At 46.0% G+C, this 11,560-nt stretch overlaps 1 protein-coding gene across 7 annotated transcripts in view; it reads right to left on the bottom strand.

Annotated features, from left to right (window-relative positions):
* The window catches only part of ESRP1 (epithelial splicing regulatory protein 1), a 66,751-nt gene extending 59,619 nt beyond the window's left edge, over window positions 1-7,132 (bottom strand). For 4 of the 7 annotated variants that reach the window (XM_017538125.2, XM_017538127.2, XM_017538124.2 and 1 more), the window contains exons 1-4: window positions 6,661-7,131; window positions 6,050-6,178; window positions 4,717-4,830; window positions 2,609-2,723 (exon numbers count right to left, since the gene is read on the bottom strand). In XM_017538125.2, coding sequence (XP_017393614.1) covers window positions 2,609-2,723; window positions 4,717-4,830; window positions 6,050-6,178; window positions 6,661-6,792 — 490 coding nt within the window. In that variant the 5' untranslated portion in view covers window positions 6,793-7,131. Of the gene's footprint in view, window positions 1-2,608; window positions 2,724-4,716; window positions 4,831-6,049; window positions 6,179-6,660 lie in introns of all 7 variants that reach the window. The other 3 variants (XM_017538123.2, XM_017538128.2, XM_017538126.2) reach the window with 2 other exon arrangements.
* Between the last annotated feature and the right edge of the window lie 4,428 nt (window positions 7,133-11,560).

The raw sequence follows: 11,560 nt of genomic DNA, 5'->3' as shown, positions 1-11,560 counted from the left end.
TGAGCCACCGCGCCCGGCCCAAACTGATGTTTTTGTATCCTCATTTAAAGCAGCCAATCAAGGATACAAATATTTCACAACAACAACGACAAAAAAACCATGTCAACCTACACATTCTCTTGTCTGCCCTTCTCCAGGTGTTTACAGAACCCTGTCTTCCTCCCTCACTGGTTTACCAGGTGAAACAGGTAATCCCTCAAGAGCAAATGACCCTCTGTCTACTTGGCAAAACTATCAAGAATGTTTAATGACTAAATTTCTGAGTTGAGCATCACTTTCCTATTAGCAAGGAAAACGTTTAGAGCTCTGAAAGAGCAGAACAATTCTTCAATTCAGACATTATAGAAATACTTTGCATATATGAGCACAAGTTGATATTCAGATTTGACATAATTGCTTTTGGCCTCAGAAATTGATCTGGTAGCCTAGACAGGGAAATAAGTATTCCTCTGAATAGCAGTCATAAAATAACTGACCACAGCAGCAATGTAACACAAAAACTGTTGCTAAGAAAGCTTACTAGCATTTCTAACTTGTTAAATGAGAAAGACATGTACGAGTAAGAGATTAAATATTAAAACATTTAAAAATAAAGTCCACTTTTTTTGAGACAGGGTCTTGCTGTTACCCAGGCTGGAGAGTGGTGGCACAATCACGACTCACTGCAGCCTCAACCTCCTGGGCTCAAGCAATCCTTGCACCTCAGCCTCCTAAGCAGCTGGGACTACAGTCTTGTGCAACCATGTTCAGCTCATTTTTAATTTTCTTGTTGACATAGGGTCTCCCTATATTGCCCAACATAACAATCCTTAATATACTTCCTTTCCTGCTAAAGCTATCTTTTTCGCTTTTTAAAATATTTTCACTTTACTTTTTGGAGAGATGGGTTCTCGCAATAATGCCCAGTCTGGTGTCAGCATTCCTGATCTCAAGCCATCCTCCCTCCTTAGGCTCCCAAAGTCCTGGTATTACAGACAGAAGCTACCACATCCAGCCAAAGTTATCTTTTTCTAAATTAAGATAGCTTCTTAGATTTTTTCCTCCACTGTCTTCTAATTTTCTCTAGGTATTCTGGTTCTCTATTTTGTAGAGAACCAACTACCTATCTGATCAAAGAGTTCAATATATACTTAAGAACTGAATTGTGTCTTCCACCTTCCCAAAGTCCTATGTTGAAGCCCAACCCCCAATGTAACTAACTGGACAGAGGGTCTTTAGGAGTTAATTAAGTTTAAATGAGGTCAAAGGGTGGAGGGCTCTAATCAGATAGGGCAGTGATCTTGTAAAAAGATAACTCCTTTTGCTATCCCCCCAGTAAAGGTGGCTACCTGCCAGGTCACAAGAACCTGACCATGCTGATACCCAGATCCTGGACATCTCAGCCTCCAGAACTGTAAGAAAGTAAATTTCTGTTGTTTACGCTCCCCAGTCTATGGTATTTGTTGTGGAAGCTTGAGCTGTCTAACATTCAAACCAAGAGAACTACCAGTGAGAATTTTTCCATTGTACCAACATTATTAACAAAATTCTGGTAAGAATCCTGTCACAATGAGCTTATTCCACCCTCTTCCCAACACTACTGGTGATGCGAAGCCAAAATTCCAGCTAAATGACTCCAGGAAGGAGGCAAATAAAAATGGATTTGACCAGTCTACAAGAAGTTATGAAAAATAGACAGCAAACTTCAATCAGGAAAAGAAATTCTGAAGTAGCACAAAAACCATTCCTGAAAACGAATGAGAAAGTTTGAGAATAAGCATCTGCAACCCACAAGTTACTGAAGGTAACTTAGTTTTAACTTCATGATGACTCTCACAGTGGCTTTTGGGAAGCCACCCCAGGTGACAATTACTCAATTTTACATCTGATATGTTAGCACCTGCCTATTAGTTAGCACTTTTAAAGATGTGTTAAGTGTGTGGATGTTAAGATGATGGGTCATTCATGATTATAGATTTGTAATTATAAAATTACTTTCATAATATATCATGCATCAAATATATTATTTTGGGAACTAAAGAATATGGGGGACAATCCAGACCCCGTTTTATCATCTCCAAAGATGTTTTTTATAATCAGCATAATCTTGTATGTATTTGAAAAACTCAGGGAAGGCTAAAAGTAGGGACCAGTAAATAGCAGTTTGAAAAGGGGATATACCCACTAATTTAAAAAATTATTTGACTTCATTCCAAAGAAGCCAAAATAAACCCTAAAACCACAGTAACCAAGAAAAAGTGGTCTTAGAATCTGCACTAAAGTCTACATGCTCTTTCTCCAGCACACACACCCACACACCCCCAACTCCATAATCTGAAACTGAATCCTATTTTACATGTGATCACCTCACACACACACACACACACACACACACACACACACACAAACACACACACAACAACCATCTCCAAATCCATCCAACCATTTGATTAACTACTTTCAAAGGTATCTATAATTGTGTTATTAGCTTCTCAGCAGAGTAGACAAATTTTGGACAAGCCAATTTTATCCATATGCTGACAAAGTTTAAAATGTTTGAGTTTTTTGAATTACCATTTTTTTGGAGCTATCTTTTCAAATGATTCTTGGGTAATGATTTAAAGGATACACTCTGTCATTGCTGCAATGTCCAGTTTGTCAATATCAGGTGAACCAGGGCAACACTTCTTGAATTCTTTTCGAAGATCAAAAAAGGAATAGAAGCATTCAGGTAATAGTACATTCTGAGGAAGGACAAGGTAGATACTGTTAACTAGGTGAATTTGGTTCAACATTTCTCTCATAATTAGGAACCCGAAAATTGAATATAAGCACATTTTATATTGGAAAAAAATGTAATGTAAGAGTGGCTTTATTTTTAAAAGCTGGTCCTGTTTCTGTATTAGATCCTATGTACAAGTCTCAAGAAAAAAAATTCCTCTTAAGGCAGTGGGTTACAGTGTTTGTGCTCCAGTATGCATTCCATTCGATAACTGTGAAGCTGTGATACATTTGGGCCGTTATACTTCATTATTTTCTGGCTGGTAATATTACTGTTTTTTCCAGCCACAACCATTTTAGGACATCTGTATTTTCAGGCAGCACTAGCAGCCCTCAGTTTTCATACAGATGCAGAATTAGATTGTAAAACTGGGCAATTCTAACTATTGGGTTCTAATAATGCATATTTTTAGTAATAAGTGAGATTAGAATAGCAAATTCCTGATTAACTGAAAAGGCTTATTTTTGTGCCATATGGTAGTCCCCCACATTAGTCTTCTTGACCAATATTGCAGCTACTACACCTGTGAACTCAAATTAGACTTCAAACAAAAACAAACTCACAAATCCCAAAGGCAAAGGAGAAATCGTTACCTGCTGTTCTTAGCTACTGGTACCACTACCATGAGCTATTAAGCAAAACTTAACTGTATGGACAAATATTACACTATTGTTTATTATTTTAACAAAATAACCCAGAATTGGATAACTTTTAATTTTTCTCTGGATGTTTTCCTACACCCAAAGCAGTCCACCTAAATAATGAAAACAGCTGTTTTCCTCTGACCCAACAGGGAAAAGACTAAGTCTTGCCCTCTCATGTGAGTTTGGGAAGTAAAAAGGATGTAGCAACTAGTCTACCATTTATTATTTTTTTAAATTCTTCCCCTTTTATCAAATAATTACTAGGACTCCAATAAAAGGAGGGATTTTCTGAAGATGTAAGAACTTAAGTTACTCCTTTCAAACTTTTATAATTATCATAATACATTAAACAAAATAAAACCTGTGCTTATTTGCCTATATCATAATTTGTCAGTCTACACCTTTCATTTTAAGCCTTGCCTCATACAGGTACCTAAATATATTCTACTTCCAGCTTTTCAAGCTCAGTGCCTGCCTACCACACTAAAAAGTTACAGCTCAAACTAATTTAAGTTGTTAAGAGAAAGTGTATTAGCAACGATTGGCTACACTGGGTGGGTGGTCTCTGCTGTTCCTTTTCCCATAGCTGCTCAGTATTTATCCTAGGGAGAGAAATCACATTTTACCTATAGCAAGACTGTATTTCTCTCACTCTGTAGCCCTCTCAATGTCAGAAAAATGAGCAAAGGTAAAAGATAAAGCTGACCCTTTTGTTTTGATGCAAGAATCAGTTTTGAATACTTACTTAAAATCAGACAAAGTGAAGCGTGCTATGATTGTGGTTTCACTAGATATAAGGCTGTCTTATTTAACTAGCCTTTTTAATGAAATTAGAAATAGAACTTAAAGGTTTAAGTCTTTTTTCCTTCCTTTCTAGGAGACAGCATTTTCAGCACCAATGGGGATGTTATGATGTACTAAAAATAGTTCTTTCTTCTCTATTTGTAGTTATTTTAAATGTCGAAAATTCACACTCTGTATTAGCTTTGGAAAAGGGAGTGTCATGCATCTTGAAAATTGGATGTAAACGAGACTATTTTAAGTCACCAAAAAGTATCTTTGTATAACACCAAATTTACCATTTTAATAATTTTTAAGAGTATGGTTCAGTAAAACATTAAGTACATTAACATATTTTGCAACCATTTCCAGAGCTTTTTCATCTTCCCAAACTAAAATTCTGTACTCGTTAAATAACTCCCATATGCACCCTTTTAAAAACAGAGAAACTTGAATAAACCAAACATTTTTTAAAAAACCTCCAGTCACCCCAAAAGTCTAACCATTTTTTCCAGAAGCCAGCACTCTTACCTTCTTGGAAGCCTCAGGATGCAGGATTTGCCTGATATGAAGCTGTCCATCAGTACAGAGACAGAAGGAAGTACCTACTCCAATATTCAGTTCATTGCTCACTGACTGGTTAAACTGCAAGGACAAGAGACACACAGGGATGAAACTGATGCACGATTTACAAACTCTGCCAAGTAGCTCCCTTTGGTGATAGCCAGAGAAAACCGCCATAAGGGCCCTGCTGGGGGACACCGGTGCTGGTGCCACCTTGGAAAGACAGACTCATTTCCCACAAACCGACTAGCTTCCTCGAGGTAGGGAAACTTTCCAACCGATCGGAAGTTTGCGCCCGGGAGAAACTTGTCAATGCATTCTCCCTTCTGTTTTTACGAAAAAAATTCATTCTAGACTTAAGTCAGATGTCTCTTTTCATCAGCAGGTTGCCTTCAGATTACATCATTCCCTAGTGTTACTTTTTATGTTTGGATGTGCCAGGCTTAAGAAAGATAACCAGTTTCTAATAAATAAATTCGGGTATTGGGTATACAGATCTGGAAAGTCTTGGATGAATACATCCCAGAAAGGATGGCTTTCTCCTATAATTCGAAGCTCGTGCGCTAGGGGCAGAGGTCGTGAGAGCGCAGGGCATTCGTCTGTGCACAGGTGTTTAGCGCCCCGCCCTACCTGTTCCGGCACCCGTCAGCACCCTGGAACAGCCGGTTTTTAGGTCACCTCAGTCCTAATAAGGGGATTCCATCAGTTCCGCAGTGACCCAACGGGCAGCCCTGCACGTTCGGACCTGAAAAACCTCCCTGGCAATGTGACCAAGGCCACTAAAGAAAGAATGATGGGACCGAGCCTTTCTTTGGGAGTTCAAAAGCCTGAAACCAGGCAGGCACCTTCAGGTTCCAACCTAAACTGTGCTACTTCTTGGACACCCGCCGGGCCCGCCTGCAAGTCTACACCACAGCGCCCCCTGCTCTAAGGCCGTAGACCCAAACCCAACAGGCGACCTGAGCGTCTGGGGTCTGGACCTGGAGATGGGGGCGCTAGGATTCAAACTCCGCTCGTCAATCAACTGGCAAAATGGAGCTGACTCACTGACTCCTGAAACTACTCAGGAAGCAACTCGAAAACTAGTGAATGTCGGTCCCAAACCCTGGGGACTGGGAGGTGAAGAGAAGCAGCGACCCCCGCCCAATCGGTGCGCCCCGGCCCTCAGGCTGGACTCCCACCCACGCGGCCGGGCGTGTCGCCACCGTGCTCCGGGAACACGCGTGGGCCCGGAGAGGGCGTAGGGTGCGGTGGGGTTGGGCCCCGGGCTGGGGTGGGCGGCGTGGCCCGGGGCTGTCACCTGTCGGAGGGCTTGGTCCAGCTGCGACGCCGAGGACAGGCTTTCGACGTCTATTTTAGTTTCTTCTTTGCAGTCTTCCGTCAGTTCCAACTGATCTGGTCTAACTAGTACTTCGTGCAACTGTCCCACCTCCGAGGGGAGAGAAGCAGGGGTCAGTTTCCCTCCTCTCTCCCTCCCCTGCTGGGGCGGCCGCGCCTCTCTAGGGGTCCGGACGCAGAATCAAAGCTCTCGACTCGCCAGCGGCTCCAGCGGCCGACGCGTTCCTGTCCCCCGCCCCACCCCCACCCGCTAGGTCGGAAAGGCCCTGAAAGTGGACCCCGGGGCCTCCGAGACCCCACCTCGTCTTGGCGGGGCGTCCCCCGACCAGCAAAGAACCTGGCTCGGTAGCGCTGGCCTCCCCACCTGAGCCAGGCTGCGAAGGACTGAAATGGCTTCAAGACGGTTGGCCAACAAGCTTGGTTTTACTCCGGCCTCCCTAGGCCTCGGGTCCAAACTCAACAAGTGGGCAAACAAGAGCATGTTTATCTACCTCAAGCCCCCTCCCCGCCCAAACCTCTACCACAAACTTCTTGCCCCACCCCTTGCATCTAGACAAAAACGTGGAGAAATACCTTCTTGTTGGCCAGATCCACGACTTTCCAGAACAGCAGGATCAGCTCCTTCTCATCCGAGCCTAGCTTGGCCCCGGTGGCCCCAGCAGTGATCCCAAAAAGCACCACCAAGTAATCCGGAGAGGCCGTCATGACGATAGGTGGGGAGGGGGAGAAGGGGGGTCGGGAGGCGGATAGGTGGGGTGGAAGTGAGAACGAAAAAACCTGTGCTAAACCCTCTTCTAAGAGAAAAAGAAAGAGCGCCCACCCCCCCCGCCTCGCTGCTGCTGGTGCAAAAGGCGGTAACCAACCACCCAAGCCCACACCTGGCCAGCGCTCCACACCCAGGGCAGGAAGGGGGGTGGGAAGGAGGGGGCAGGAGGCCTGCCCTTTTTGTATTCAATTGCCCGGGCGTCTATGCAAAAAGCCTGGAGCAAGGCTGCACCCCCAGGAGGCACGCAATGGCTGAAAGCTTTTCTGTTTTGGGATGTGGCTCTACCTGCCCGCCCCTTCCCCCTCCCCCACGTGGTGCAGGTAAGAGACACCTGGCGGCGCCGGCCCATTGGCTCCTTCAAATCACTACGTGGCAGCGGTGGGGGAGGAGGCCGCATGGGGAGGGGGAGGAAGGGGCGGGAGACAATAGCAGGATGAATGGAGAGGCGAGGGCGAGGGAGGAGGAGGGGGAGAAGTGAGGGGCGGGGAAAAGGCGGTCGCCACCCCGAGGGTAGCCGAGACCAGACGGGAAAAGGGCTCAGAGAGGTAAAGGGCACAGAGTCGCTGGGGGGAGGGGTTCCCACTGGAGGTAACCGAGAGGTGCGGGGGGCTTGGAGAAGACCGGCTGCGGGGAACGAAGCTGAAGGTTCTGAAGCGCCAAGCGAAAAGGCCAGGTGCAGGGAGGCGAAAGGAGGCCAGAGGTGAGGCCCGGGGCGCGGAGGTGCCCAGGGCGCGGCGCCCGCGGAGAGCGAACCGCGGAGGGAGGGACCGGCCAACCGCAGCCGGGAGGTGGCAGGGGCAACTGCCGATCCCCGGAAAAGCCGCTCCTGAGCCAACACACCTTTCAGTGCAAACAGCAGGAAAAATCCTGCTAGCCCTCCCCTTCTCCCGGCCGGAACCCTGGTGCGCGCTCGTCCCAAACCCGCCGCTCTGCCGGCTTTCCGGAGAGGAACCCCGCGCACTGCAGACCCGGACGCCCGGGGCTGGACGCCCAGGTACCGAGTCACACCCCAGGACGCAGTTACTCACCGTGCGCAAAGCAGCTGGGGGACCCCCGCAAGGAAATTCAGGCACAACGGAGCCTGCTTCTTTTTATCTCAGCTCTAAATGCTATATCTGGTTTGGTCCTGGCTGCTAGTTCGAGGCTGGAACATCCTCCAGGGCTGGGGCCCATTTCGTTTTATTTGCTTGGGCCCCAAATAAAAAGTATCTATCCGCGTGCCTAATAAAAGTTTTCTTAAGTCGGGCCAAGCAGGCTTTTCCCCAGGTTCTGCGCTCTGACCCCATTCCCTCTGCTCAAGCTTTTGGCATTGTACTTGGAGTGTGCCGACTTGACCAAGCTCCCAGACAACCTCCCTGCTCTACCTCAGCTTGGTGTGCCCAGAGGCTCGCGCCCCCACCATCGCCCCCAGCCACCAGGTCGGTGGCAATATGTTGTTGGGTCTTGTTGACATTTTAGAGAGAAAGGCGCTAGGTGCGGTTTCCTCGGGTTTTATATTTCAAAGCGATTTGTTCTTGGGAACAGAATTTCGTCTGAAGTATTACTAATTCGGCTCCAGGTGTCCGGCCCCGTTCCTATTCATGATGTGAAATGGGCGACCATGCTATCCTTGCAGAACCCACTCCGGGTACAAATCCGGTAACCTTTCAGGACGCGTGTCAGGGAAAACCGGAGGTCTGGCTTTCCCAGTGGGGGTTCAGACTCGCGGGAGTGGGGAGAGAAGCCCGAGGCCCACGCTGCCTCTTTTCCCGGTGGGAGAAAGTGCAGGCGGAGGCGGGGCCTCCCGCGATGCAGGTGGCAGCTCGTGTCCCCTGAGAGCAGGGAGAGGCCAGGGTCCCACACTCGCAGCGCTGCGACGGCGCTCGGGACCTCCCTAGTCCGCTGTTTGAGTTCCAGAGGCGGATGCTTCCCTGTCCTGGGCTTCAGAGTGTGGAGTTATAAATCTGTCGCTGCTGGCTTGCAGCAGTCTCGCTACTTGGAGCGGGGATAACTCCAAGCCAACCGCCCAGGCCCTCCGGCGTCGCGGGGGCAGGCACTGGGGGCGGGATGAAGCAGGGAGGGACCTGGAAAAAACACCCAGATTGCATTGCAGTGGGCGAGGCCGCCTGCAGAAGCCGGTTCCGCTAGCCACCTCCCCGTGCGGCGCTCGGTGCGTGGTTCCCAGGTGCTCAGCTCTGCCCGGCCCAGGAGGTGCCGCCTCGCAGGGACGCGGATCCCGGTGCTTGTCCCCCGCGGGGCGCTCCAGGTAGCGCACGGCGATCCGGAGGCTCGGCGCCAAGTAGGCGACTGTTGCTGAAAAAGTGGTTGGAACATTTGGGGAAGCCGGACCCCGCCTGTTCTTTCCAGGGCTTTGGAGTTTGGATTAATCATTTGTGTAGCCCGTTGGATAAACCGAAGACTTTATTAAATCAGCGCGTTTACCAGAGATTCCGCAGCAGTATCCAAACTAGAATCTTGAGTCTTGGAGTTGCCCATATTCACACAGACTTGCCTTCTTCCTAACTTAAGGCTAGTGTTCCATTATTGAAATGCTATGCTTGTGGGAGTTATTTACATCCTGCTGCTCAAGGTTATCGCCAAGGTTTGATATTTCACACACACACACAAACAATAATAATAAAATAAATTGCAACCTCCGTCATAAATGGGTTAAGGAAGTCTAATCCCTGGTTTCTGGGTTTTTTGTTTGTTTTTAATTTAAAGGCGAATCTTTCCGGTCGGGCGCGGTGGCTCACGGCTGTAATCCCAGCACTTTGGGAGGCCGATGCAAGCGAAAGTTCGACACCAGCCTGACCAACATGGTAACCCCGTCTCTACTAAAAATGCAAAAATTAGCCAGGCTTGGTGGCTCCACCTGTAATCCCAGCAACTCAGGAGGCTGGGGCAGGAGAATCATTTGAACCCTGGAGGCGGAGGTTGTAGTGAGCCGAGATGGGGCCACTGCACTCCAGCCTGGGTGACAAAGCGAGACTCCCTCTCCAAAAAATGTTAATCTTTCCAACTAGATTTTCAAAGGTGAGGATTTTTTTTTAATGTTCTCGAATTTATTCCCAGGGCTTGGAACTGAGCCTAATATATACTAAGCACTCAACAAATATTTGTTGAATGACTGTAATGAGTAACACCCATTTTTGCAGCTCTTTGTCTTCTGAGCCTAGGGCAGAGTTCATTGCTGAAGAGGTGAGATTGTCAAAATGGGGGAGTCTGCAGGTATTTTAAGACTTAAATGTTTAAAGAGTAAGTGCTGATTCTTCAACAGACTTACTTTTGTTAGATTAAAAGTGTAAAATGTGGTGGTGGAGGGTTGGAATATATGTAATTCGAGCCAATTAGTTCCAAATAAAAAATGTTTTACTGTCTATCACTCCCATCTACAAATCTAATTCCTAAGGATAATCAGTGTAAAGCGGCTGGAAGGAACCTTGAGAAAGGCTTATTTAAGTATTTGCTCAGGACCACACCTAAAACTCTCGAAACTTTGAGATTTTGGTTTTTTGTTATGTTTTGTTTTTAAGCACGAGAGACCCAACTTGAAGAATGGGTTATAAAATAACTGGCTTGTACTCTTACACACATTAAAGCCATCAAAGACAAAGACTGAAGAAGAACTTTTGGGTATTAAAGGAGTTTTAAGAGACATGATTCTGAACCAGAAAAACTTAAAAAAAAAAGGTCTGGTAGATTAAATAATAGTATGATATCCATGTTAATTTCCCATTTTTTAATATTACTGTGGTTGGGCAAGAGAGTGTCTTTGTTTGGGGGAAGTATCTATTGAAGTATTTAGGGGTAAAGAGGAATCATGTCTACAACTTACTCCCAAAAGCTTCAGACAAAATACATAGAGAGAAAATGATAAAGCAAATGCAATAAAATGTTAACATTGGGGAATCCGTATAAGGGAATTCTTTATACTTTGTAACTTTTCTGTAAGTCTAAAATGATTCCAGATTAAAAGAAAATTTAAGCATCAAAGGATCTTTTGCTGCTACTGCCTTGCTGGTGGTTCACAAGGCTCTGTGTCATGACTTCTCTGTTAACTACTTGTACTGCAGAATTAACCCATTTTCTTTGTTTTTTCCTTAGTGAATGAAAGAAGGTGAAAAAAAAGGTCATTTTCTGTATAGTAATCCTTTCCCATAGTTTAAGGTTGATCTTAACTAACCTTTCCTAGAGTAATAACTTCAAACTCTTTAAAGTTTTCATTGTGAATCTTACTTTCCTGCTCTTTAATCATCTTCATTCCCTCCTTTGACCCTTTTTCTCATCACTTTTAGAGAGCAGCTCTTGAACTGGACAGAATACAAATGTGTCTGTTGGGTCTTGACCTTTGCACAGTGGTACCTATATGTCATAATCTTTTTTTTTTTTTTGAAATTCAATTATCTTTATTCTAAAGATATAGGTAAAAATGTGAAGCCAGGTGCGATGGTTCACTCCTGTAATCCCAGCGCTTTGGGAGCCCTAGGCAGGCGGATCACCTGAGGCCAAGAGTTGGAGACCAGCCTGGCCAACTGAGTGAAACCTCATCTCTACTTAAAATACAAAAACAATTAGCTAGGTGTGGTGGTGTGCACCTGTAGTCCTAGATACTTGAGGAGGCTGAGGCAAGAGAATCATTTGAACCCAGGAGGCAGAGGTTGCAGTGAACCAAAATCGCAGCACTGCACTCCAGCCTGGGCTACAGAGGGAGACTCCATCTCAAAA

Source organism: Cebus imitator, unplaced genomic scaffold (assembly GCF_001604975.1).
Source record: "Cebus imitator isolate Cc_AM_T3 unplaced genomic scaffold, Cebus_imitator-1.0 Scaffold109, whole genome shotgun sequence".
Classification (NCBI taxonomy): Eukaryota; Metazoa; Chordata; class Mammalia; order Primates; family Cebidae; genus Cebus; species Cebus imitator.
This window is presented reverse-complemented; position numbering and strand designations above follow the sequence as displayed.